The 27,619-nt window shown below is 50.6% G+C and overlaps 2 protein-coding genes across 3 annotated transcripts in view; both read right to left on the reverse strand.

Moving 5' to 3' along the window:
- The window catches only part of MYOM3 (myomesin 3), a 48,446-nt gene extending 45,100 nt beyond the window's left edge, over positions 1–3,346 (reverse strand). The window contains exons 1-2 of the mRNA XM_059376646.1: positions 3,204–3,346; positions 1,285–2,301 (exon numbers count right to left, since the gene is read on the reverse strand). The gene's annotated coding sequence lies outside the window, so the exon portion shown is untranslated. The remainder of the gene's footprint in view (positions 1–1,284; positions 2,302–3,203) is intronic.
- Positions 3,347–4,382: 1,036 nt separating this feature from the next.
- IL22RA1 (interleukin 22 receptor subunit alpha 1) lies at positions 4,383–25,958 on the reverse strand. 2 transcript variants are annotated; one of them, XR_009399534.1, is made up of 8 exons: positions 25,861–25,958; positions 21,637–21,769; positions 20,533–20,711; positions 18,722–18,897; positions 12,809–12,947; positions 8,836–8,957; positions 6,316–7,940; positions 4,383–5,530 (listed from the first exon to the last, which is right to left on the reverse strand). XR_009399534.1 is itself a non-coding variant. In XM_059375378.1 (7 exons), the coding sequence occupies exons 1-7, from the start codon at positions 25,901–25,903 to the stop codon at positions 6,990–6,992; spliced, it is 1,743 nt and encodes a 580-aa protein (XP_059231361.1). In that variant the 5' UTR covers positions 25,904–25,958; the 3' UTR covers positions 4,383–6,989. The 2 variants fall into 2 exon arrangements, 1 of the variants encoding a protein (XP_059231361.1); XM_059375378.1 differs by having other exon boundaries at positions 4,383–7,940.
- Positions 25,959–27,619: the final 1,661 nt, after the last annotated feature.

A 27,619-nucleotide genomic window follows, 5' to 3' on the forward strand; every position in this document is an offset into this window, starting at 1 on the left:
TAGCCAGAACCAAAGCCTGCCCCAACTCTCCTTGGTCCTGCAGATGACCTGAGTCGAATGTAAGAGGACTGTCACCCCTTGGGCTTCCCATGTGGCCCCCCCACCCCGAGGAACAGGCTCTGCTCGCTCCCAGAGAATGACTCATTCAGGCTCATTCTGTGCCTCCTTCCTCACAACCCCGGTAAGTGGCCTCGATGGGGAGGCCCCCTCCCCCCACCTTTCCTGGGACACCGTGGCCCTGGCTCCAGCAACTGAGGAACGTTCCCTGGCATCAGCTGCTGGCTCCCTTCCCCGGATGCTCTGTTCCTGATTAGCACCGTGGCGGGGGGGCGGTGACTGGCACCCATCCCTGACCTCCTGGGCCTCCCGCAGCCAGACCCCCCACCCCCAGGTTTAGCAGATGAGCCATCAATTATTTTTAAAGCACTGACTGCTTGGGATCAAACAGCAGTGGGAGTGAAGCAGCATGTGTTCCTGGCGGGGAGGGGTCGGCGGGGTGCGGACCGCAGGGAAGCAGCCCCCTGCCCTCTCCCAGGGGTACAAGGCCTGGGTCATGGGTCCCGCGGCATGGCCTCCCCTTTTCTCCCCAGCCGCCGTCTGCTTTCCCACCAGGCCCTCTCACGGGCACCCCCAGAGACCAGGGGCAAGGAGGCTGAGCCCCTTCCTCAGGAGGGAAAGGTCAGGGCACAGAGGCTGAGTGGCTGGCAGAGCCCGAGGGCAGAAAGCTGGGTCCCAGGGGCCGGCCGTGCTCTGCCAGCTTCTGAATCCAGAATTCTGACCCTGCCGTGGAGTGGCCGAGGCCACCCCTTCCCTCTCTCGGCCTCGGTTTCCTGCCAGTGAGCCTGGGCTGGACGCGTGCCCTCCTGGCCCTGAGAGTCAGGCCTGGAGGGCTTCCTCCCTTTCCCCGCCTGCCTGGTGGGCCAAGCAGGCCTCCGGAGGCCAGGAGTCCGTTAGCTCTGCCGGGCCTGCCAGCTCACTGTGGGCCCGTCCACTCTGCGGGCATTCCCGATCGTCTCTCCAGCAGCTGTCACATCACAGAGGGCTCAGCACAGATGACGGAGGGCCACACAGAACAGTGAGGGGACGCGGGTCGCCACAGTCCCCTCCGATTGTCACTTGAGGGTGCTACCTAAGCACGCGTGAACTTTTTCTTCCCAGATCCCTCAGGTTCCTTTCCCAACACACACACACACACACACACACACCTTACTTCCCAATGGAAAGCTGAGGGGCTCACTTTCTGAAGGTGTCCCTGCCCACCCCTGATCCCTGGAGGGGACTCACAGAGGCAGCTGCGCCCGCTCAGGCGTCTCTGGGGAGACGATTCCAGAGGATGAGCCGGACCTTGGTTTCTTCTTGCCCTGGGCTCAGCAGGGACGGGGAGAAGAATGTGATCCTGGAGCCTGCGTGGGCCTTAAATATAGCAGCGCTGAGACAGTTGATGACAATGGATGGGAACTATGGGGAGGGGGGGCAGAGAGGAGGGGCTGTCCCTCCAGGCCAGCCCCGCTCAGGCGGCAGCAACAGGTGGAGCCCTCCCCGCCCCCACCCCAGCCTCCACACAGGGCTCTTTCCCTCAGCGGGATTCCTTCTGCCCAATTCTAGAGCCCACCCTCCCTCCTCCAGCCCCAACTGAAGTAGAGGGAGGGTTAGAGCTCAGGCCCGGTTAGAGCTCAGGCCCAGTTGGAGGGAAGGCAGCTACGGGGGGGTCTTCCCCACTGCTGGGGTTCTGACTGGCGCCTTGGGGCAGACACCCAGCGTCTCTAATCTGACCCCCCCGTGAGCAGTGGAACTCTTCGTCAAGACAGTGGAAAGAATGTGACCTAAAACCAGTGCTCAGTGCTGGTACCGTATCACTGGTCAACATGGAAGCAGCTTGCTTCTCTCGCCAGGCCCTGTGTCGCGTGGGGTGTGTCCCCGGCAGGGGCCTCTTCCTTCACGGGCGGCATTTCTCGGGGTTCCCGAGTGGCCACTTGGTCTTCCCAGACTTTGCCACAGCCCCTCCGGAGCCTCAGTTCTTTCTCCCACCTTCGTTCACGCCTGCCCTTTGCAGGCAGAGGAGAGCAACATCCATGGTGTGCAGGAAGCTTTCATTTAGGTGGGGAGACAGGCAGGAATGGAGGCGGGGGGGGGGCGATCAGGAAGGTACCCCTGAGCCAGGCCTTGGGGATTGACCAGGTTTGAGGAAGGGGGTGTCAGCTCTGGTCCAGAGAGCACAACTCGCCTCCCTGGCTTCCTCCTGGGGCCGGAAACACCATCGCTCTTTCTAGTGTCTCAGGGACTGCTCTCCAGAACCGGGGCCTGGGGGTGGTGGGAGGAGCGAGAGGGAGAGGGAGAAAGCGAGAGAATTCGAGGGAGCACTTCAGCTAAAATCTTAATCTCCTGCCCTATTTGAAACCCTCTTTCTAAGCTCTCTTGCTTCTCCCCCTTCCTCCCTGGCGGCAGTATTAAAGGCCTCTTCTGGGGAGAACAGTTGGTGTCTGTCTTCCTTCTTGTATGGAGCCGACCTCTAAAGGACTTTCCAAGACCCAGGTGTATACACTGTCCGTGAGGTGTGAGTGTGAATCTGCACATACAGCAGGGCGGTGTGGGCTTCCAAAGCAGCAGGAGACGGACGTTTAAACTGGTCCTGTGACTGCCTGCCCCCCAAGGCAGCCTGGTGGAGGGGCCACCGCTACTAGCCATAGGACCTTGGGTGAGTCACTTCAACCTTTCTGCCCCTGTTATCTGTACAGTGGGCTCCACGATGCTGGTCTTCCAGGGAGATTGAGAAGATTGGATTAGGGCACGTGATTGCCTGGCTCCCTGGAGACACTGGCTAGATGCGAACGCCACTGATGATTCCGTAGCTCTAGAAATGCTGAGAGCCTACCCTCCTTCTGTGTGTGGGATTCCCATTCAGCCCAGTGATGCCCTCCTTCCTCCCTGGGGCAGCACTTGGGGAAGGTCCGGATGTGTCTTCAGGAGCACACAGCCGACCCCTCAGGTCACAGGGTCGAGCAGCGGTGAGACTTGGAATTCTACAAACCTCGGTTGAAATCCCAGCCTCTGGCCCCTGTGCTCCCTAATGGAGGGACCCTGGCCTCTTATCTGGGCCAACTTAGTTTCTTTGTTGGTGAGTTCGAGGTAAGAACAGCGCCCACCCTACCACTAGCCCCTTCATATATGCTTGCTGAAGAACGAATGAATGAATGAATGAATACCTGTCTTGCAGAAGGGTAGTGAGATTCAACTGAGGTTAAGATGTATAAATTGCCGGGTACAGTAGCTGTCTCCTCGTGGTAGAACCCCTCAATATCTCCTTCTTTCTCCCCTTTCCTTCTCTTCTTCTCCCTTTTATTGCCTTCCCTGGAAGGATGAGCATTAAGGACAGTTGTTCAAATTCACGTACCCAACGCCTTGACCTTCTAAGCCACTATTTCAGTTGCCAGCCTTCCTTTCCCCCTGCTTCTCCCCTCTCCCTCTTTCTGTCCCTCTCCCCACTCAGTTAATTCTGCTTATGGTTCTTCTCCGACTTACAGGTCAAAATGTATCATCCCTCTGCCACTTCCTCCTGAGCGTGGGAAAGGAAAGTGGCCTTGAGCAGCCTAGGGGCTGAGCGTGGGGGCCAGGGTCTCAGGGCTGTGACCCACCAGCCACAGCAAGTGAGGACATTCCTGCCTCTGCTGATTGATTCTGTCTCACTTTCTGGAACGTAGGCTGGGGACAGCCACAGGGGACCAGACTTGGCGGTGACGCATGGGCATGGCCTCCTTGTTCAGGCTGATGCTCGGAGCTGGGAGGGGCACAGAGAGACCCAGCCTCTGGGACCCGGGAGGAGCTCTAGTCTCATGGGCCCTATCGTCTGAGTGGGAACTCGGGCAAGCCCTGTATGTGCCCGGGGCCAGGGGCGTGGGAGGGCAGTGGTCTGCAGACTTCACAGGTGGACATACCCACCCTGAGTAGCCTCGCCTCGCACCCCCATCCAGGGGCTGGAATAAGGACCACTTCTGGGAGGTGATTTGAAGCAATCCACAGGGAAACTGTTGGTATGAGGACCTTGTTCCCTCCACTTGCCTGAGAGGCATCACCAAAGGTGTTTATTAGAAATACGGATTCCCCAGGAGCCATTGATTTAGCGGGTCTGGGTGGGGCTGGGGTAGCTGCGTTTTTCATATGCTCCCAGGGGATTCTCACGATGTGGCAAGTTTAGGACACCAATGTGGGCAAGTAACTTTTCTAAGCCACATTTTCCCTCACAAAATATCAATAACGCAAAGTTCCATGGCAGTTTACCGGGAAGATGAGTGAACCCCTAAGTGACATGGCTAAGTTCTTCCTTCTTCCTTTTTTAAAGATTTTATTTATTTATTTGACAGAAAGAGATCACATGTAGGCAGAGAGTAAGGGGGGGAAGCAGGCTCCCTGCTGAGCAGAGAGCCTGATGTGGGGCTAGATCCCAGGACCCTGGGATCATGACCAGAGCCGAAGGCAGAGGCTTAACCCACTGAGCCACCCAGGTTCCCTGAGTTCCTCCTTGCTCGCAGTCCTGCTAGCGGCCGCCACATCTGTTTACTCCTGCGAAGACTCCCTCGGCAGGGCTAGGTGCGGCAAGGCTATGCAGATTCCTGGTAATGGGGTCAGGTCCTAGGACACTCGGGGATGCCAATGCCTCTGCCCAGAGGGGCTTCAGGCCCTTTGCCTTCTAGCTGCTTCCAGCCCTATCTGCCAGCCTGGGCTGCCTGCTTGGGAGGCTCACAGGGCTCAGAGCCATTCCTCTCTCCCCTTAGCACTCAGGCTCCACCCTCAGAAAGTCATGGAGTAGCTGGGACATCTGTCACCCCGAGGACCTTAGAGAGCTCCTCAGCCCTTTTATGGCCTTAAAAATAGATCTATCTCTGTGACTCCCTGTCCCACTTACCTGGTGAGAACAGTCCAGCTGTTAAGTTGTTTTTCATTACTGAAGACAGTCAACCTTTGGCCAAGTAGACTTGTTTGCAGTGTGGGGGAGGGGAATAATCATGGGGCCACCTTAGCGGCTGCTGAGAGAGTAGTCGAGGTGGTCAGGAGGGTGGCCCACCCCTCTGTTATGGAGATATTGGATCTAGACCCGTGACCCTGAAGAGATGTTAAAAATTAATAACGAGCAGATAAGAGCACCACCAGCTGGTGCTGTGTTGTGTGTGGGGTGGGGGGTGAGGAAGAGGAGGGAGACACATCTGGGTGCAGAGAACGGAGGACATTGTATACTCGGGAAGGTCATGCTGAGGCAACAGACGTTGATCTTGTTTCTCAGAAATGTTCAGAAGAGGTTTCGGGACAACAGGGTGTCAACAGGTCCTGACTCCTTAAGGACCCCATTGGGGCCGCCTTCCTTGCGCCCCCTCCATCTCATCTCCGAGAATCCACACTAGTGTGGGAAGCTCCTTTCTTGTGAGGAGGACGGGAACACTGGGTTTGAGTTCCAGCGGTGTCGGTGTCCCGGCTTCAGTGGGAGGCCCCTAGCTGGGTCCCTTCTCTCTGGACCTTGGTTATCTCATCCTAGGGTCATCTGGGAGGTGAATGACACAAAGGACATGTCAGCACGCTGTAAGCACAAGCAAGAGGCCATTTCCTTATGGGAGAGCGGCCACAGGGGCAGAAAGGCAATTGAGCGAGCACCGAGTACCGAGCACTGAGCACCAAGTACTGACCACCAAGTACCGAGCACCAAGTACTTATCACCAAGCACCAAGCACCGAGCACCTCACTGCCTCTGCTGAAGTGTGGGGAAGGAGATCTTCAGGGAATGCCACCGCAATCCCAAACAACTTCCCCCTGCAACCTCAGAGAGAAGGCTCCATTTGTCTTTGAACCTTGTTTCCAGAAGGCCCTGCCGTCCTTCCACCTCCCCCAGGTAGTCTAGCCCCTCTGGCCTGGCCTCGAGCAATCCTGAGAAAATCAGGATAATTTGAGCCCACGAGAAAATGCCCCATGTGAAGCCACCCTGAGCTGGGGGAGTGGGTCACTCACCGTGCGGCCCGATTACAAAAAATCACAAGGGGACGTAGCTACATTGATTGGGCACTGCCCATAGGCCAGGCCCCATGAAGTACTTTATAGACATTGTTAACGTCATCCTCACCACAACCCCGTGGAGTCGGTCTTACGATCCCCATTTTACAGGTGAAGAAACTGAGGTTTTGAGCAGTGATTCATTTGCTTGAAGTCATACAGCTGCTAAGTGGTAAGGTGGAAATTTGAACCCAGATGAGCTGAACCCAAGGCTGAGTTTTCAAAGTCTTGAAGTGTGTACTCTTTCTTGGGGTTTGTGTGCCCCCCAGCCCCATTCCTTACCAGTCCTGCTCTCCGGAGAGGGTCTACAGCTTCTGCAGGCTGGAAAGGCCTGTGTGTTCTCCCTCACGGGCAGACCTGATTTTCCCCTGGGGTAGAGCCTCTGGCAGAAAAGCCAAGTTGAGACAGTGGATTTTCAACAGCAGCTTGGTGGGGACTGAACCCCAGGCTGCACCCCTCCCTGGAGTCTTGCCATCGTGCTATCATGGGCCAAGTTCTGGTTTGACCCAGCCTGCTGTGGGGTGTCCTTTCCGGGCTCCGTTTCTCAGGAAGAGGTAGAGATCTCACTTTCTGTCGAACTAGCTTATGAAACTGGCTGGGAGTGGGGTGGAGAACTTCGTGTCCAGTCTCTTAGGAGCCGGCGGCGCTGTATCTCCGTGAGGTCTCCGTGCATTAACACTCAGCACTCTGATGGTCCCCTCCTGCCCCGCGGAGCTCATCTGCACGTGCTGCACACTCAGAATCCTCCGGCCGGAGTCCTTAATCATGCCGCTTTGCTCCGACATCTCCCTCAGCCATGGCAGGGGCCCCGGGTCCCTCTTTCCTCTGGTTCTTTCAAGAGAATTCCCCTGAGGGAAGGCTGCAGAGCACATGGCAAGGTTGGGGTGGGTGTGATGGCTGACGATGTGAGCTTGGGTGGGGACAAGGAGGAAGCCCCAACCTGCCCTGTTCTCTGATCAGGCCTCCCACTGCACGGTCAGGGCCAGGTCTCTAAAGAGAGAGTCCAGTTCTGTGGGTGGCTCCAGGTCTAAGGCCTGAGAGGCTGGGCTCTGGGTCTCCATCCCAGACTCAGGACCCTCGTCCTTGGGACACACGAGGGACTCCAACAGGCTCCAGGGACTTGGTTCCTGGTCTGTGGGGGAACATGGGAGGGAAGGAGTGTGCAAAGGGAGGGAGACCGGGTGGCCCTCGATCTGGACAGAGGCGAGAAGGGGGAGCTGGCCCTTTAGGTATGATGGTGTCCCCGGTTCCCCTCTATGTAGTACCCTGGGGTCAGGTGCTCTGTCCGTGTGAGCTCCCAGAGGCTGGTGGAAGAAATTTGCTTCTTGGGGGTCCTTTATATCCAAGGAGGTCACCCCCTGCAGAGAAAGGCCATCTGGGATATGGGTTCCAGCTGGTGCCTTTTTCTGGAGCTGACCTTTAGTCCTGCGGTGTTGGGGACTAGAGGGTGTCACGGGTGGGGAGTCTCTACCAGAGCCTTCCCCGCAGGTCCCATAGGAAGGCCAGCGGTCTGGAGCGGTCTGAGGGGTGTAGGAGGGAGTCTGAACCTCAGCCATGGCCTGTGCAGCGTAGCATGGAGTTTTAGCTTCGGGGGTTACTTGGGGCGCATAGGACGGGGGCTTGACTTCAGGGGCCGCCTGGGGTGCGTAGGACAGTGAGGACAGCGTCTGCTGAGGTGGCACTCCAGAGGCCCGGAGAACGGAGACGTCTGGCTGCCCAAGATAGGCGATCTCAGACACACTGTGCCGTGGTGGGGCTCCTGGGGGCTCCCTGGGCCCAGAGATCTTGACTTGGGAGTACTGGACGGGCTGGGCCAGACTGCTGGGGCTGCTCAGGTCAAAGACGGGGATCAGCACGTGCTCCTGGATGAACCGCAGAGGCTGGAAGGTTAGTACTCGCTGGACGTTCTGTGTGGGGACAACAACAGTCCACCCATTAGGGTGCGTTCTAAGATCCCTGAGGGGCCGCGGGTGGTTGGATCCTCCATGGGGAGGCAAGGGGGGGTTGGTGTAGTCCCCTGTGGGGACTTTTCAAAATGCACATGCCGCACATCCGGTTGGTTTCCCAGAGACTCCTCTCAGTTCTGGGCCTCCCTAAAGGTGGAGGCCGTCCCTTCTAATGATCTAGGAAGTAGGAGACTCAGATTGGAGGTTGCCTTGGGGTACACTCTCAAGGTGGTGGCCCACACAGCTCCTCACTCACCGGTCCCTAAAAGCTTGATGGAAGGGGCCAGTTGTGAAAGGACAGCAGATAAGGGGAGGCTGGAAGAGTTCTACAGGAGATAGCTCATGTGGGCTTTGACATTGAGCGAAATGCCCTCAGGCTCCCCTGTCCCTCACATGATAACCAAGAACCAGCTCCTAAGGCCCCAGACCTATCAGATCGGGCCTCTGCGGCAGCCGACCTCCTACTTCAGTAGAGAGCCAGCGCGTCCGCCATACTGGGGCTGCCAGTGGGACTTGGGGCTTAGTCCACACAGGGATTCCCTCAGCCCCTCGAAGAGGTAGAAGCTCTCACAGGTCCCACGTTCCCTGCTTGACACGGGTGCTTTCAAGACAAGTGGGTTTCTACTCCAAGCCCGCTAGTTCTGATCACCCACCCTTCTCCAATACACCCTGCTGGGCCATGTCTTCACCCACTTTAGGTTGGAGAGGAGAAACGAGGCCTAATTTTCTGCCCTGTGTGCTTATTCCTGCCCTTGAGGGAGAGCCAGGGGTCCCTGGGCCTGTGTCGTCTGCTGGTTTGGGGATCTGCCCCCCTTCCCACCCCGGGACCTCTTTTGCCCCAGGTGCAACTGCTCACCAGGGAGTTGGGAGGCGGAGGCGGCTTGGAGACGTATCTGTAGCTCAGGTAACAGAGCCCCGCGACGACGAAGCCCATGGAGAAGAGGATGGTGCCCGAGAGGGAGTACGTCCACGTCCGATCTGGGGGAGCACAGGGGCCAGAGCAGGGAGACTGAGTCCTGTGTGGGTGCTGGGGGCTGGGTGCTTTTCCTCCCTGCCTTCTCTGGCCAGGCTTGGGAAGGCCTCTCCTGCCCCCAGGGTGTGCGGGGCTAGGTCAGGCGCACGAGGCTAGGTCAGGTGCACGAGGAAAGGGCCGCGTACTAGATGTCTAAATACCCAGAATTTATAAATCGTATTCGGATACTCAGGAACATGTGTGTATTCTCCTGCCCTGACAAATACACTTTTGATCACAATCTGGAAAGCCAGGTTTGAGTTTTGAATTCTTGGACTCCTTGGGGTCCTGTGCTGAACTGTGGAGGGACAGAGAGAGCCTGCCATGGTCCCCTGGCCCACCTTGGCCCCATCCCTCCCTGCCAGGGGTCTCGTGCACGTGGATGTGGACTCCTCTGCCCACACGGCCAAGTTCATCCATTCCCCTCAATATGGAGCTGCCTGTTGGCCGCCTTTTGGGCTGAGGTTCTGCACATCAACAGAGGATCTCCTCCCTGGAGGAGGGATGCAAGGAACAGATCCGTTAGACTGGACAGAGGCTCAGGGCATTTGTTCAGGGGATCTTGGGGTTCCAGGAACCCAGAGTGTGACCTAGAAGGGAGGTCCCAGGCTCTATTGGGACCTGTGCCTTTTGACCTTCAGACTCCTCTTCATCTTGTGGGGAAGGCCATGACCAGAGGAAGGCCAGAGTGGAGCTTTCTAAACAGTCCTCTTTTGCCTGGGTCTGAGGTCAGCGTGGTCTCCCTGCAGGGGGCTCTTGGCCGTGGCAATGGGAGGGGCCTGCCCTCCTCGCCCCGCTGTAGAGGTACAGTGTGGGGGCGGGTGTTAGGGAAAACCCAGCCCTGCTTCTCAAGGGGAAGCAGAAGGACGACTGAGGGCTTCAGTGTGGAGCCTTCTCCCTGTGGTCCCGCATCTCCGGGATGGCCACAGCCGGTTCTCAGTGTGACACACTTCCTGCCCCCGTGGGACTGGCCGGGGCCATGGGGTCAGGAAGCTATAACTGGGTTTTTGTTAAAACTAGTTAAAACTTGTGTTCTCCAGAGGTTTGGACTCTCCAGGCCACCCTCCTTTCATTCCTTCCGGTGGCTTCGGCGTGGGGTGCTGGTCACCAGCTGCCAGTGACCTTGGCAATTGCTGTGAACCCTGGGAATCGCCGGAGCTTCCACTTCCAGCTCCTTCCCAGCCCATGAGGCTCGGGCCTCCCTGGGTCAGCTTCTCACTTCAGTGACGTCCTGTCCCCCGTCACATAATACTCCCGTTGCTACTCCAGGGAGAAGACACAGCCAGAAAGTCTCTACGTGACATGACTAATGGTATGGGAAAACGAGTGCTGCTCTGGCGGGGTAGGACAGGGACTCGGACCACTCCCATGTGCCATTTCACCCATGAGAAGGCAGGAAGAAGTAATGGAAACAGCTCTGGAGTGTGTGGTGTCACAGATCTGGTTCAGCCACTGTAGGCTGAGAAGCCTTCTCTCTGCTGTACGACCCTCTCTGGTCTACTCTGTATTAAAAAGAGTAGCCAGTAGTTATGGAGCTCTTAACTGTTTGCACTGTGTGGTGTGCTTTACCTATGATATCCCACCAAACAGAGAGGGCCAGAGATGCTCTCTTCTTAGGGATGATGAAGCTGAGTGTCAGAGAGGCTGAGTGACTTGACCAAGGTCACACAATTACCCGTGGGAACCAGGCTTGTCGTGTACACCTACAAAGCTCTCCTCACAGGCACTGCACAAGGATGCCTTAGTTGCCTAATCTGTAAGAACTGGATTCGGGGTGAGAGTCCTTTCCAGTTTCAAGATACTGGGATGTTACTCCATGACATGTCTAGGAGTAGACAGACATCCCAAGAGGGAAAGTGAGAATTCTGGACTCCGGGCATAAGAACAGACCACAGGCTATGGAGTCAAGGGCAGGATATATCACTCTGAAGTGGAAAGAAGAGGAATAAATGTGCGGTAGAGAGGTCTAGCTGTGAACAAAATTGCAAGGTGTGGATTCAAGATCAGATAAACTAACTGGGTTCATTGAACAGCTGTGTGGTTACTGGTGAGTCTTTCAGCCTCTCTGAGCCAGAGTTACTCCTCTTGGGGAAGAAGCTACCCAATCTACGGGGTTCTGATAAAAATTCAATGGGACAATATATGTGGAACATTTAACACAGTGTCTGGCAATGGAGTGGGTACTTAATAAATGGTAGGAACTGTTATTCACATACTTTATTTTTAAGGATGATGTGTCTTCTCTATGTCAGCAAGAACTAGCCAGTAAGAAATGTGATTTATATGAAAGCAGCTACAGTCTTAGGGGAAAAAAAAAGTATCACATCAAGAGCTAGATTACGTAAGAACAAAAGGATAAGCGTGGAGTGGTCTTCAGTTTGTCAGAAAGCAGGGTTGGGGGACAGGCGGGGTCAGGAATGGGCAAGATTTTTCTGGTTCCTCCAGGGGAGAGGTTCACAAATCATATACAGGCTCCCAGCGTGGTGCCTGCAAAGTCAGTTTCCTTTTCCAGTTCTGCTCTTGCCAATTTCTATTCTGGTCTCTGGTGGCTCTTTCCCCAGGAAGAGCATGCCTCGTGCAAGTGGCCAGTGCTGGCTGCTCTACCCGGCACCTCTTCCCCTGAAAATTCATGTACTGGACTCAGCTGCAGAAGTCAGTCTCTTGTGAGCTCTTGGAGCGACTGTTGCGTTGAGTTTCTGAACAATACCAGGGACCAGAACCTATGCGATGATGATTCTACCAAGCAGCACTTGACCCTAGGACTCTGCCTCTAGCAGGCACCCCGTCTCTGTTCATCAAAACTGAAATGGCCTACTGACATCATTACTCTGAAGCTGATGACTAAGGAGGAGACTCTTTTTTCCAAATCCACCCGACCCACTACTATCACTTTCATCTTCTAAACTTGTAGCTCTGAGCATTACAACATTTCTATCTCTGTGAACATGAACGCTAATAAAAATATCATATGCTGCTGAACGATGAGAGTCGAGTTTCAGTGTGCTAGAGGAAGGGAGCATGGGGCACCATCTCCCTGAGCCGATGGCTCAAAACGATTTCGACGGTAGTGCCTAGTTCTATCCTTCGCCACCTGCATGTCCTTGGGCAAGTTACTTAACCACTCTGAACCTTGGCTCCCTCAGTAAAACAAAGCAATAATCACAGCCGTCTTGTTACTGGTTCATAAGGATTGCACTTAGTGGTGCCTGGTCCCTGGTTAACCTTGCAGAAATGTTAGTTCTCGGGGTGCCTGGGGGGCTCAGTCGGTTAAGTGCCTGCCTTAGGCTCGGGTCGTGATCTTGGGGTCCTGGAATCGAGCTCCACGTTGGGCTCTCTGCTAGATGGGGAATCTGCTTCTCCTTCTCCTTCTGTGCTTTCTCCCTCTTTCTCTCTTTCTCAAATAAATGAATAAGATCTTAAAAAAAAAAAAAGAAAAGAAATGCTAGTTCTCATCACTATTACTACTCTTTGACTTTGGAAGATACTGAGGGAACTTTTCTCTGCTTTCCCTTCTGCAGATTATTTCCTAGGATATCTCACCTGGGTTAATATTAAGCAAATTTGTTCTGCCAGGGTACACAGAAAGCTGGCCAGGGACAGGAAACCCAGTGGGCTGGAGGGCAGGGATTAAACGTGTTTAATGATAACCCATCAGCTAACTCAATAACGGATTAACGAAGACTGAATTTGGTAACACAGTAATAATCCTGCAGTTGTGTGAACACTGCCAAACCTCACCTGGGTTACAGGGAAAGGGAGCACAGGGCGGACATTGAATTCAAGAGTCCCGCCTCCCTCTGGTTTCCACTGAACTTACCTGGCAGTGTCTTCACTCGGCACACGTAGGGGGCGCTCTCTTTGGACCAGTTTGGAACAAAAATCATGATGGTCCCAAGGAACTCTGTGTCAGGGGTCAGGCCAGTGAACTCGTAGTCTCTCTGCTTCCCTCCAAGGTGCTGAATTAGACAGAGAACCCAGAGTGACTCCTCCTAGTCATCAGTCTCCACTTGGAGCCCAAGTCAGCCTGCGCACACGTCTGCCTGGGTCACTGTGCTCAATACAGTGGTGCCACCAGCTACCCAAACCAAAAACTGGTGGGTCATTCCATAATGCTCTGTTCCTATTTCCCTACCTTCTGCGCCATTACCATCACCATCATCACCATAACTACCACCATCACCGCCAACATCATTATCCCTCCTTCTTCTAGCTCTTCTCCTCCTCTTCCTTCTTTATCAAACATCAAAAAACCCTGACTATCCATCCCTCTCTTGCCTTCTTCATCGCTTCTGCCTTAACTGGGCCTCACCATCTTGAGTCTGGACTCCAGCAGTGGCTTCCTCACTGGTCACCTGTCTCTGGTTTTGCCCCCGTCCACCTCCATATGCATCCGAGTGCCAAAGTGATATTTCTAAAAGAATATTATCATTTCAATGTTAATTCCAATGTTCCCCTATTTAAGTCTTTTGATGATTTGGCCCATATCATGAGATAAAACCCCGGTCCCTGTCTCCCTGTCCACTTCTCTCTCTCCATGGCCCACCTGGCCTATGGGCTCCACCAAAGCCGACCACCCATTGTTCCTGCTGCATCTTGCCCGTTGAAGAGCCCTTGCTCCTTTGCTCCTTTGCAGTTGCTCCTTCTGCTGGTGCTGTTTTTTTTTTTTTTTTTTTAATTCTCGCCTTCTGTGTGTCTCTAAACTCTTGACCTTGAACTCCTCCCTTGGCTGCCTTGTTCCATCATTCTGGTACTCATCCTACTTCTCTCTTAGGTCTCAGCGCCTCAATTCTGTTGTTCTGTACGATTTACTCTTCATCCAGTTTTTTCTTTCTCCACTTACTCTCTCACTGAATGATCTTATCTGGCCGCATGGCTCCTGAGATCACCAATGTGTAGAAAACTCCCAAACTTAGCAAGAGCTGTCAGGTTGGACGTGTACTTCGAGCTCACTGCTGGATGGCACCCTGCAGGCATGTCTAACTCAGCATGTCCAAACGTGCTGATGTCTTCTAGAAGTCTGGGTCCTGCCCCTTCCCAAACCTCAGACCTGCACCTGTGTGTGATTCCTTAGCTCTATTCATAGCATCTATCTTGTTCCAGTATTCAAGGCCCAGAACTTGAAGCCATTTATGGCAAAGCCCCCTTCACATCTCTTCTATCTAATTGGCCTTAAGTGACCCATAAACCTTCCTTTAAAGGGCCAGGAGTTGTGCTCTTGGACGTTCAAAAACTAAGAATTTTCTTCTTTGTTGTTTTGCATTTTAGGTACATCTTCACCTTTCTGGGCACATGGAAGCCAGGGTTTAGGGTTATTTTTATTTTTATTTTTTGAGGGTGATGTAAGTGGGTGAAGTACAGAAATAGATTTCATGACTTATTGTTTTGTGTCACTCATATGGTTGAAAGGGCACACATTAAAGATCGTGTGACACAATCCAGCAGAGTTGCGATGGCCCAAAATTCCTCCTTTCCCAGATGTTGTACTGCCTCTGGCGTGCTTCAGGCCCAGTGATTTCCAGCCCCTACTATTGCAGTGGGCCCTAACTTTCTACTCTGATCTCTCTTTCATTTTCACATTTGATCTCTCTTCTTTCTGCTCCCAGTAATTTATAGCTTCTTTGGATCAACCCTCCCTAAAGCAACAACTATAAACTCTGGCCAAAATAAAAACCACCTGTCAACACTGGAGAATAAGCAAAAGCAGACAGATATTGGAGAAAGGAGGCAGGGAAAGTCATTGGGTGAATTTCACGTCTTTTAGCTTGAAAGCAGGCCTTCACCTTGTGGGAAGGTTTAAACCTAAATAGAAACCTTGTAATCTTACTGGTTTTAAAAGTAAGAAGACAGAGTTCTGGGCAATCCTAACAGCTAGAAAGTGAGGCGAGAGACCATAGATAGGAGAGATCCATAGAGAGGGAGGCCCAAGTTCTAAGTATAAAATTGGCCCAGAGCCCAGCCTGGGCCCTAAAACAAGTAGGGTAAACTCCAAGAAGCCCAGGTAAAGGTGAAAGAATGGGACCGAGATTTTGGAGTTTGAAGTTCAGCCAAATTACCTGCTAAAGCAAAACAAAATGAAACAAATCAATAATCTTCAGAGGAATAGAACAGAATCCAGAGTCCCTCAACTATACCATTCACAACACCCAGGCTACATTCCAAAATTGTTAAACATGCAAAGTAAGAGAAAACCTAATCCACACTCAGGAGAGAAGATAATTAATGGTGACCTAGTCCAAGATGACCAAAGTATTGGAATTAGCACACAATGATTTTTCTCTTTCACTGTTTTTAAGGTTTTATTTATTTATTTATTTATTTGAGAGAAAACAAGATTGAGAAAGCGCAAGCAGGGGCATGGGCAGAAGGAAGGGCAGAGGGAGAGGGAGCAGGGAGCCTCATGAGGGGGCTTGATCCCAGGACCATAGATCATGACCTGAGACAAAAGCAGATGCTTAACTGGTTAACTGACTGAGCCACCCAGGCACTCCCAGACAATGACATCCTAGCAGCTAGTATAAATATATACTAGTGTAGTATACTACTAGTAGTATAAATATAGCATACATAGTATATACTATATATATACTATATAGTATATATAGTATAGTATAATATACTACTAGTAGTATAAATATAGTATATAGTATATATAATATATGGTATATATAGTATAGTATACTTGTAATAGTATAAACATAGTATATAGTATATGTAGTATAAATATAATATATTTATTTATATAAATATAGCATTTATATGTATAAATGCTATATTTATAAATATAGTATAAATATAAATATATTTATATTTATAGTATATAAATATATAAATATAGTATATAATTATAGTATAGTATATAAATATATATAGTATACTATATATAGTATATATATAATATAGTATAGTATATAAATATACTATATATTTATATGCTATAAATATATAGTATAGTATACTAGTAATAGTATAAATAGTATAAATATGCTCAAGGAAGTGAAGGAAATTGTGCTTAGGAAGGAAAATGACTAGGAAATCTCACTAGAAGGTAGAAACCATGAAAATTGGTAACGTTAGAACTGAAAAATATAATATCTAAATAAAAATCCTACTTGAATGGTCTTAATAACAGATTGGAGTTGAGAGAGGAGTCAGAGCACTTGAAAACAGTTTAATAGCATAAGAAGAGTTAGCGGTGATGGTCACACCATGGAGCTGTTCACTTTCAAAGGGAGGATTTTGTGGGATGTGAGTTATATCTCAAAATAAAAAAGGGCAGAGATGTCAGAATACTGTCTTCAAGAGATACACTTTAAATATAAGACACAGTTAGAGCGACAACACAGGGAGGAAAAAAGATATGGCCGGCAGGGGTGCTTGGGTGGCTCAGTGGGTTAAGCGTTTGCCTTTGGCTCAGGTCATGATCTCAGGGTCCTGGGATTGAGCCCCACACCGGGCTCCCTGCTCTGCAGGAAACTTGCTTCTCCCTCTTCTTCTGCCCTTCCCCACTGCTTGTGTGTGCTCTCCCTCAAATAAATAAATAAACAAACAAATAAATAAATAAATAGAATCTTTAAAAAAAAAGACACACCAAGCAGATTGTGAATGAGAGAGGCTGGAGTGACTCTATGAATCACAGGTATTCATATAACAAGTGGACTTCACTACAAAGAATAGCGCTGGAGGGAAAAAAAGGACATTTTGTAACGACAAAAGGGTCGATTTATCAGGAGGCTCTAACAATCAGAAATGTGCATGTGTTAAAGAACAATGTTTCAAAACTATTTCAAAAGGCATGAAGCAAGTCTGCACAGAATTAGGGGGAAAAGAGACCAATCTACAGTGCTAGCTGGAGATTTTTTTTTAAAGATTTTATTTATTTGACAGAGAGAGATCACAAGTAGGCAGAGAGGCAAGCAGAGAGAGAGAGAGAGAGAGAGAGAGGAGGAATCAGGCTCCCTGCCTACCAGAGAGCCCAATGTGGGACTCGATCCCATGACCCTGAGATCATGACCTGAGCTGAAGGCAGAGGCTTAACCCACTGAGCCACCCAGGCAGCCCCGCTAGCTGGAGATTTTTAACTCTCCGCAATGAAAAGAATGATAGGTCTTCTCCAAATCAGGAAAGACACAGAAGACCCGAGTCACACGATTAGCCACCTTTATGGAACAGATATTTACAGAGCGCTCCGCCAGACAATTGCAAGACACACATTCTTTCCAGGTGCACGTGAAACGCTCACCAAATGGGCCAGATGCTGCGCCATAAAGAAGAGCCACAAACAAACCGAGTGTGTTCTCTGACCACAAACTGAATTAAGTTGTCAGTAAGATATTCACTGCAGCCCAAATATTTACTAAGAGGTAGTGTGATAAGGTCTTGTCCTGCTCAGTAATCTCTAGTTGCTCCCCTGACTACTGCCATGGATAGAACTTCCTCTGTCCCCCACCCCAGACCTCTGCCTCCCAGCCTGTCCGCCCAGGCTTACCTCCCTTGCCTCCCCTACGCCAGGTCTCCAGCGTCAGGGTGGGTAAGAAGCACTCCAGCTGCCAGCTAAAACCTCAGACCCTAGAGGTGCTATTGCAGAATTGCATTGAGTAGACTAGAGGAAGGCCCAGGCCCCTGCATTTTAAATAAATATTGCTGGAGATTCTGATGCCCTTTGGGGCCAGGTTTTGAGAAACTGGTCTGCATGTCTCCATGCTCCAGCCAGGCTGGGCAGTTTTGTGCTTTCCAGGAAGCTTTCAGGTTTTCCTGCTTCTTTCTCTCTGATCCTGGTGGGGCAGTCTAGGGCAGGGAGGGAAAAATGTAGGCTGTGGACCATGCTGAATCTGAATTTTGACTAAGCTATCATTTGCTGACCAATCTTGAGCAAGTGCCTTAACCTCTCTGAGCCTCTGCTGTCTCATTCAGAAGACGGAGAAGGTAGCCCCTACCTCACAGGGTTGTGGTGAGGGATAAATGTTAGAGTAAGCATGTATTATTGACTGCCTCAAAAGTTGGTATTGGCACCAGAAAGTTTTTCTGGAAGTTTTTCCAGAACTTTTGGGCTGCCATCTCCCCTCCCACCTCCCTGCCCCTGCTCCACTGCACACAAATCTTTATTTTCCTCTATCTATAGCTATTTAAAATCTTATTTAACTCCTTTCCCATCTACTAGATTATAAATCTCTTGGGAATATTCATGCAACGGAATTATGGACCCTGGCGCATGCTAAGGAGAAAATACATGTGTTCTGGATTCAAAAGAAATACCTCATCTATTATTTGACCATTTATGCCCCTGCCTTCCAACTTTCATTGTTGGTGATCTTAAGACTCTGCCTGTATCTAGTTCCTGCCAGTGGAGGAAAACCAGCAAAAAGAACTGCAACAGTAGAAATAGATTTCAGCATTTTCCAAAGTGGACATCTGAAGATGTGAGTAGAGGCTGCTCTCCAGAATATTATAAGGCATTAGAAAAAAAAAGTTAAAAAAATTATGCAAAATAAAAGGAGTTTCTCTGGTCAAGAAATTTGAGAGAAGTCGTATTCAATGAAATGACACTAGAGTCTTGGCTTTGCAGGACTTGTCAGAGACTTAAGCAGGATCTTGCCTGTGTGATCTACAAGAGGGAGGGCTGTGTTTTGGAAAATGTTAATTTATATAAAACATCTCCTTTCTACCTGAAGCCATGCAGATCTAATTGACGGAGAAATGAGTTCCCAGGGAGGGATGGACCATATATATTTACCATTTGGTAGGTGTGGTTGACCTGGAGCTCTAAACGGTAGAACAGGTCAGGGAAGATGTCCTCCAGGGTGAGCTGGTGGCCATCCCCTGCTCGGATAGGTGTGGAGGTGGGATGGATGATCATCTGGATGGATCTCACCTTGGGGATACAGGTCACATCGGGTGGCTTGATGGTAGCTGGAAAAGGGAGAGAGAAAAACAAAAAGAAAAGGCTGGAATTAGCCAGGAGTTTCTGAGGTTGCCCTGGACCAGGGGACATGACTGACTGCCTCCCCTCTCCACCCACCCCAACCCCAGCTATGCTTCTGAAAATAGCAGCTAGACAAATAGGCGAGAAGAGTAAAGTGCTTCTAGCAACTGGTGTTTGGGTTTAAGGCTGGCAAAGGGGTGCCCAGAGGTGAATGGGAAGAACCCAGGGAGAGAGGCACTGGCCTCCTAGATTAGCCATGCCCCTGTCCCTGCCTCCACAATCCCTACCTTGAGTCTGCTCAGAGCACCCTTTCCCTTGGTCTATTGGCAATGATAGCTTTGGGGACTGACGGTTCAGCAACATAAACTAAGTAATGTTCGGGGCACCCCAAATTATTGATTTGGTCTCAAAGGCCAAGCCTGAGACTTCAGTCTCTCTCAAGATGTGATCTTCCAAATAACCAAATAACCTTTACTAGTTTATAGACCCTCTTAGGAATTTGATGAATGATAGAGACCTTCTCTCCCCCAAAATGTACCTATACAAAAATTTGACTTGATTTTGGGGATTCATGAGCCGTATTCCCCTTGAAGTGAATTTATAAAATTCCCTCAAGGGCGCATTGATCTCCGAGATGGATGATATCGGAGCCAGAAGGATGTTCACTTCAGTTCTGTTACAAAATTGAAAAACTGAGTTAAAGTCCTCAAAAAGGGAATTGAGGACATAAATTAAGATAATCTCCACAGAACAGATCATTTTGCAGCCGTGAAATGTCAGGTTGCAGAAAAGTACTTAATGACGTGGGCGAATGTTCCTGAGGGGCGTTGTATGAAAACCCCCCAACCAACCAGGTCATCAAAGAGTAGAGACTGCTGCTAGCAGCTATGGTGATGTTTTAGTGTTCACGTTATTTTGGGCTTCTTTCTTTTTTCTTTGTGTATTTCTATATTTTCCAGATTTTCTACGACAAATATGTATTAATTGAATAAGCCAAGAAAAAAAATAACTTGTTTAATTTTCTTTTTTCTTTTCTTGGAAAGCCACCTGGCTGTGAAGTCCCTTAGTGAACACCACCACCTGCTCAATTTGCGTGGGGAGTTTGGTGACTCATATTCATTCATTCATCAGTTATGTTGTGGGCCCTGGTCCATGCCAGACCCTACGCGAAGGACCGAGAACGTGGGATTCCACTGCCTCCGAGGCAGGTGGGATACAGGCGGGCAGATGCCATGTCTGCAGATGGGGATGGGAGCTATGAAGACAACATACAGCTGACCATGACAGAGAGTAGCAGGGGGTGACATAGTGAAATGAGGTCATTGGGGCTGAGAGTGGGGATGCCTACTTAGGAGGTGATGTGGAAACCCGGACCAAGACTAAGGATTAGAAGAGTCAGGGCCAGAGTAGGGCACTGAGTTAGGAGCCCTTGTCTGGAGTCGAGAGGCCAGAGGAAGGCGATCTGACCTTGGGAGGCCAGGATGGAGCTGGAGAAAGACGGCTGACTGTGCACAGATGCTCTCTAGTTGGGACGACCTTCTCTAAAAGCCACATCTCGAACTGTCCCCTGCCCTTCGGGGCCTCCCCCCGCCCCTCCCCTGCAGTGAGGGGTGCCCACTCACTCTGTTGCAGCGAGGTGAACCGGTCGGTCATCTTGGTGACTGACCGACCTCCCGCGCTGATGGCAGTTACCCGGGCGTAGTAGGGCTCCATGAAGTTGCCGGTTTCCATGGTCAGGTTGCAGAATTTCCTGGTGATCCGCTGGCAGCTCTCCTTCACCAGCCACTTTCTCTCCCCATACCTGTAGGCACGGGAGGGGCCGGAGCACACCTTGAATGATTGGACCTGGCACCAGGCCTGGGGTTTATTAATAATGATAATGATATCTAATATTTACTTAGCACATTCTGTGTCCCAGGCCCCTTCTGTGACTGATCTGTTAGTCCTCACAATGATCCCGTGAGGTTCAGACATGGTTCTCCCTCCTTTTCGAATAAGGACGCTGAGGTTTAAAGAGGTAAAAATCGGGACCGGTGTGGATTTGAACCCAGCCAGTCTGAATTCACATTTTGGGCTCATCGTTACCATAAGCCTTTGAGGCAGGCACTATTATCCCCGTTTTATGGATGAGGGAACTGGGGCTGGGAAGTGACTTGCCACAGGACGAAATGGCAGGATCAGCGATGGAACCCAGGTTTGCAGACCCCTGAGCCCATGCCAACCTCCTCCTCTGTGTAGGAAGGGAGACGAGAAGGAGGAGGGGCATGGGCTTGAGGGGGTGGACACGACTCTTTGTTGACCTAGTCTCCCGGATAACAACAAAACAATTTCATTACCTGCCAGGCACAAGCCCTCATGCCTATCTTGTTTAATCTACGTGACGATCCTATGATGGAGGTCCTCTTGCTAGGCTTACTTTATGGGTGGGGAAACTGAGGCTAGGCGAGATTACCGCATTGCCCCAGGTTATAAAGGCCAGAGCTGGCAGGTAAGCCTGGGCAGTCTGACTCCAGAACCTGTCCTTTTAACCATTATTTTATCCTCCCTTTGTAAAAGAAACCACAAAGGAGCAAAGCTCTGTCTGGCAGGGTCTGGTTCGGGCTGTGTCCCATCATTCCGGGGTGGCGGGGGTGGGGAGAAGGGAAACATAGGGCAGAGGGGGATTTTCTTGGAATGGTTGGCTTCAGAGCAGAATCTGAAGAGGTTGTGCGGAGAGGGAAGCTTACGTTTTATACTCCACGCTGTAGACCAAGTCTGGGGCGCTCTCCAACCCGCTGTCCCACGTCAGGATGTTTTCGAAGTTGCTGGACTGGAATTTTACGTGCTGAAGAAGATCTGAGGTGTTCTCAGCAGTGTGAGCTGCGGGAAGTGGGAGCAGGGTGAGCAGACGGGCACGACGATCCTGCCCCCAGCCCGCCAGCAAGCCCTCCGACGAGGAGGGCGGGACCGGCACCCACCAAGGACTCTGGGGCTGACCATCTCTGTCTTCCTTTGCTTCTTAAAATTTTTATTGAGCTACAATTCGCAGCCCATAAAACCCACCATTTTAAAGCTTGCATTTCAGGGGTTTCTGAAATGCACATATATTTCTGAATATTCACGAAGCTGTGAAACCATTACCACTATCTAATTCCAGACCATTGTCCTCACCCTAAAAAGGACCCCTGTGTCCATTAGGAGTCTGTCTCTCTTCTTTCCCTCCTCCCAGCCTGAAAGCAACCACTAAGCTGCTTTCTGGGTCTACGGATCTTCCTATTCTGGACTTTTTAGACTATTTGTATGAAAAGTGTCTTTTCTGTCTGGCTCCTTTTTTGTTTTCGAGATTTCTTCATGTAGCGGCGCGTCAGCCCTTACTTCCTTTTCATGACTGAATAGTACCCCGCTGTGTGGCTCTTCTGCAATTTGTTTATCCGTTCATCAGCTGAGGGACATTGGGGCTGTTTCTACTTTTTCCGCTATTATGAACAATGCTGCCGTAAACGTTCATGTGCAAGTTTTTAAGTGGCCCTATGTTTTCGGTTCTGCCAGGTGTAGAGCTCAGAGTGGAACTCCCGGGTCGGATGGTAATTCTGTCTGACTCTGTGAAGAACTGTCCAGAGCTTCACACTCTTTTCCAGAGCGGCTGCAGCCCCTGTGTCCCCCTGTGTCCCCGCCGGCCTCGTGTGAGCGCTGCGTCTACTCCATGCCCCTGACCACACCTGGAGTTGTCTGTCCTTCCCTTCTGAGCACACCTGAGGCGGGTGCCCTCCCCCACGGGATACTGGAAAGACGCTCAACTACACATTGACCCGTCAATGAAACACCAAAGAATGACTTTCCCCGAGTCAGTAATTCCAAGCAAGGCTGGAGAGGACGTTTGTGAGCTCCTGCCTCTCCGTGGGCTGAACCAGTCCCTGCCCATCCTGCCCAGGGAGGAAGGCAGAGCACAGACTTGACCAGGGGAGGGGGGCTGACGGAGCCACAAGGGAGGGGCCACTGCCCATGTAGCGATCTTGAACGATAAATGAGAGACTTCACTTATGAAACTATTCTCTCAGCCTTCCTGGCGTGGTCTGTGGAAAGGAAGAGGGGTTGCAGGAAAATGGCGGCCAGAGCCGGCAGTTGGCTCTGAGCATGCTCAGAAGGGCCTGGGTGGCTGGGGTGGGAAATAAGCAGGTGCGGACCTGGTTGGGTCCCCAGTTGCGTCAAGGCCTTGGGGCCTTGAGTGCCTATGTGTTTTTGATGTGTGTTTGCCTCGCTCCACCCCGGACATAATCATGACCACCAACAGGGCCACTCCAAGCCTACATACAATGTCTTGCAAGAGGGGTCCATGGGCTTAGGAGGCCCCTGGGGATGGGGAAGAGTGTTTGGACAGCCCAACCCTGCTGTGTATCCACTGGTTAAATCTAAGGCCACATTCCTCTTTGAATCTGAGCTGGTCAGCCCCAAGAGCTATAGAAACCTTTGTGTTTCAGGTTTCCTGGAACTCCCAGAACAGGGCATAGGGACAGGGGGAGGACATGTCTTACTGCCTCTAGCCAAAGTGATGGCTATGCTACTGAGCCCTGAAGTGTGGCTGACTTCTTGTTTGGTTTTGAGTCTGGGCAGAATTGGGGTCTGTTCTGGATTCAGGGCTCTGTCTTAAGATGAGGGAGAGAGTCCACCTGAGGTCAGAACTGAATGGTGGCTTCCAGTGGGGGTGATAAAATTAGGGCAGGAGAGAGGGAGGGTGGGATTTGAGAGAAGGCTAGGGTCTATCTGAGGCCGGGCTTAACTACCGCTAAGTGGTGGGGTGGTGGGGTAGGGGCAGCACTGGGAAGGTTGCTGGTTGGGGTCAGTATCCTGGCGGGCTAGTTGTGGTGGGAGAGCCTGGAGGGCGGGGCTGGGACATGCTCAGGAGGTAAGGGGCCCAGGCTGGAAGAGGTTGGCATCATTTTCCAAGAGGGGACTGAAGTTGACTTCCAGAAATGGAGTAGGTGAACCTTGGCTGGACTCTTCTTTAGGGGGGCATTGAGGGCTAACAAGATCTTTCCCTTGGGGCACATGTGTGGCTCAGTTGGTTAAGCATCTGGCTCTTGATTTCGGCTCAGTTCATGATCTCAGTGTCGTGGGATCAAGACCTGCATCGGGTTCTGTGCTTGGTGCAGAATCTGATTCAGATTCTCTTTCTCCCTCTGTCCCCCTGCTCCCTGAGCTTAAGTGTTCTCTCTCTAAGAAATAAATAAATTCTTAAAAAAAAAAGAGAGAGATTTCTCCCTCTCCTGCCCTGCCCATTCTCCCCCTGCCCCAAGCTATCATGTATTCCTCAGCCTGCGTTGTTTCTGTACTTCCTGGATGAAAGTCTACATTGTGAAATCCTTAGGGACACATGTGTTGTCTAGAAACTGACAGACTGGTAGCTTCTATGAAAGGAAGTTTCCACATTCATTTGGAAAAACAATTTTATGCCAACAAGTTAGGAAGATAAGGAAAAACAAACAAAATAATCCAAAATATTCTCTAATCAGCCTGAGAATGCCAGGGCTGAGTGGAGATCTGGGGCCCCGAGAACCTTCTTATCTTGTAACAACTCCTAAAGTTGCTGCCCCTTGGTCCCCATCCACAAGGATCCAGAGCCTCTAAGATTTCCAACCAGAATGGAGTCTTTGGGGGAATACAGCGAGTCTTCCTCACTCATCAAGGGACCAGTGCGTTGGGAATGCCAACGCACTGGATGCCGGAGTGGAACAGATTTGAAGGACCCAGACAGCAGCGGGAAACACTGAGATCCCACCAGCTGACAAAAGCTGACAAAAAGGACAGCAGAAGAGAGGGCTGAGAAGCTCCGGCCCCTATGGGCTTCATCCTGCCCTTGAGCTAGAAGGGACCTTGCAAGGGCCAGCTCTCCCTACTCTTCAGACAATACGTTCACTTCCTGAGAAAGTTCCCCAAATTTTATTAAACGTCTTGGGGAGCAGAGAGCCAATCTGGGATCTCATGTATCTGTCTGAAAGTTCTCTACAGTGTTAAATCAAGAAATCCATTTTATTGGATTTGAAAACTATGCGCTTTTGTCCTGTTTTCAAAAGGGCCCTGATGTTTTTAAGATCTTTTAATGCAGCAGCAGAATTTAGTGATTCATCAGCTGCTTATAATACCCAGTGCTCATTACTTCAAGTGCCCTCATTTATGCCCATCCCCCCAGTTACCCCATCCCCCACTCACCTTCCCGCCAGCACCCCTCAGTTTGTTTCCTAGAGTTAATGCTCTTTTATTTATTTATTTATTTTAAAGATTTTTATTTATGTATTCGAGAGAGCAAAAGCGAGCACAAGTGGAGGAGGAAGGGGCCAAGGGAGAAGCAGGCTCCCTGCTGAGCGGAGAGCCCGACATGGGGCTCTATTCCAGGACCCTGTAATCATGACCTGAGCTGAAGGCAGACGCTTAACCGACTGAGCCACCCAGGTGCCCCAGTTAATGCTCTTTTAAATCTAGTATGAGGGGTCAGAAGAGGCCCCCATGGGTGGTGGAGAGAAAAAAGGGCGCCGTCAAGTTTTGCCCATCTGGCCTTCTCCCCCCTGCCTTTGTTGGGCCAGTGTCGACCAGAAGCAGAAGAAGGGATGGTATAACTATCAGAAGTATTCCAGGGGTCCAAGGATGTCTGCCTCCCTCAAGCCAATTCTCCATCCACCGAGGTGAGGGCTTCCGGCACCCCAGTTCTGACAGTTGGCTGCCTCCCCAAGTCTTGAGGTTAGTTGAGTCTCTGGAAGAAGCCAGATCTGAGGGACCCTCTCATCCTCCCCAATACCCTGAGGTGTTCCCCAGTTCTCCGGGGAAGCTTGTCCCCCAGGGAAGGGCTGGTGGAGAAACTGAAACTGGCTGTCTGGAGCTGTGTGTGTGTGTGTGTGTGTGTGTGTGTGTGTGTATGGAACCCTGGTTAACCATCTTGGGTGTCGGGGGAGTTCTGACACAGGGCAATGGGCACTCACCAGCCAGGGATCCCGCGGCCAGGATGGTCAGTAGCGTCCTCATGGGGCCGGGCTCAGAGCCCTCTTTTGGCCTTGGCTCTGGGCTGAGGCCAGATGGAGGGCTGAGAGGCTTTGCCGCCTTGGCAGCACTGGGCTCCACCTGGCCACGCCACAGGGGCGGGGAAAGGAGGGGGAGGTGGGGCCTGAGCAGGGGGAGCGAGGTACAAAGGTGTCTGGTCTGTGTGCTTTGGAATTCCAAGTCCTGGGCAGGATCCAAGGGAGTTCCCCTTCCTACATGCAGAAGACAGTAACAGTGACAGGCCAGCTCGTTTATCTGGTCTGGTGACTGAGTCTACCCAAGACTCTTCAGTGCTTTATCAGGAAGCTCAGAGGCCAAAAAAAAAAAAAAAAAAAAAAAAAGCAAAAATTTGACGCCGTGTTTCAAAAACCTGCAAGATGCATGTGACTTTTGTCTCTGTGATATTATTGTTAGGAATTTTTCCTGAGGACAATAACTGGAGCAGGCAAGGGCACAGAAAATACATTCCAGAATGTTCCTTGTTAGCAAAGGAAAAGCTGTGGCTGCCTGGCTTTGTTCTGGCAGGAGGAGATGGAGGATGTTTGCTGCTCCTCCTTGTGCCTCATAGCAAAGCAGTTTCCCCATGTGGGGTGATGGCCTACGGCTTTTGGATGTGGTAGGCTGTAATATCCTGCAATCTGCATTTAAATTTTTCTTTTGTGTGTTGTAAATGTTTTCTTTCTATCAGCTTTGAGTCTTTGGTAAAGTGTGTTTGACAAAATAGCCAAATCTGAGCTGTGCTTTGGGGGAACGAAGGTAGGACTTGTGGTAGCCATTTCCTGTAATTTCAGAAAACGATAAGAATGTGGGAACATTAAGGCATCATTTCTAATAGTAAATAGGAAAAAAAAAAAAAAAAGGAAGAGCCTCTATGTCAAACACTAGAGGGTTGGCTAAATGAATAATGGTTTGTCCACCCAATGCAAGATGAGTATAGTGTTGCATCTGAATAGCACTGGAGAAAATATTAGGGGGCCAAAGATTCCCCATATTTGGTTAAATGAGAGGAAGCATGGCATACACTATGTACAGTACAAGCATGGTTAAAACACACATACACATAGGGGCGCCTGAGGGGCTCAGTCTGCTAAGCGTCTGCCTTCGGTTCGGATCATGATCCCCATGATCCCCAGGTCCTGGGCTTGAGCCCTGCATTGGGCTCGCCACTCAGTGGGAAGTCAGCTTCTCCCTTTTCCTCTGATCCTACACAAACCCCACCTGTACTCTCTCGTAGATAAATAAATAAATAGAAGAATAATAAAGTCTTTAAAAACTACCCGCATACACACATACAGAAAAAAGTCTTAAATGTTAGGATTATAAAAGGAAAATATAAGTGCAATTATTTCTGGGAGGTGGATTAGTAGAACAATAGGTGGTTCTTACTTTCTTTCCATAGCACAGTTGCATTTTCTAAAGTTCCTCGAGGCAATATATGGTTTTATATATTTAAGAAAGCACCATTATTGAGAAAAAAAAGGCATAAGGGAAGTGCCATTGTTTAGACTGATCCAACCATCTGCAATTTCATTTTCTCTTTCTCGGAGAGACCATCTCTTCTTCAAACATGTATGGGAAGGAAATCTTTCATGGAAGATGTTATTGACACTTCAGCTCAGCAAAGCTTGACCCTAAAGAACTTCTAGTGCTCTCAACCTGCACTGTGGGATGATCTAGTATTATTCTACAGGTGTACCAAGA

Source organism: Mustela nigripes, chromosome 14 (genome assembly GCF_022355385.1).
Source record: "Mustela nigripes isolate SB6536 chromosome 14, MUSNIG.SB6536, whole genome shotgun sequence".
Classification (NCBI taxonomy): Eukaryota; Metazoa; Chordata; class Mammalia; order Carnivora; family Mustelidae; genus Mustela; species Mustela nigripes.

What these genes read in the sequence shown, in the direction of transcription:
- IL22RA1 (XM_059375378.1), bottom strand. Translation starts at nt 25,903, where the DNA reads ATGAGGACGCTACTGACCATCCTGGCCGCGGGATCCCTGGCTG. An exon ending in TACAGCGTGGAGTATAAAAC is followed by an intron (nt 20,712 to 21,636) that starts GTAAGCTTCCCT and finishes CCGTGCCTACAG; the next exon opens with GTATGGGGAGAGAAAGTGGC. An exon ending in GTTCACCTCGCTGCAACAGA is followed by an intron (nt 18,898 to 20,532) that starts GTGAGTGGGCAC and finishes TCCCTTTTCCAG; the next exon opens with CTACCATCAAGCCACCCGAT.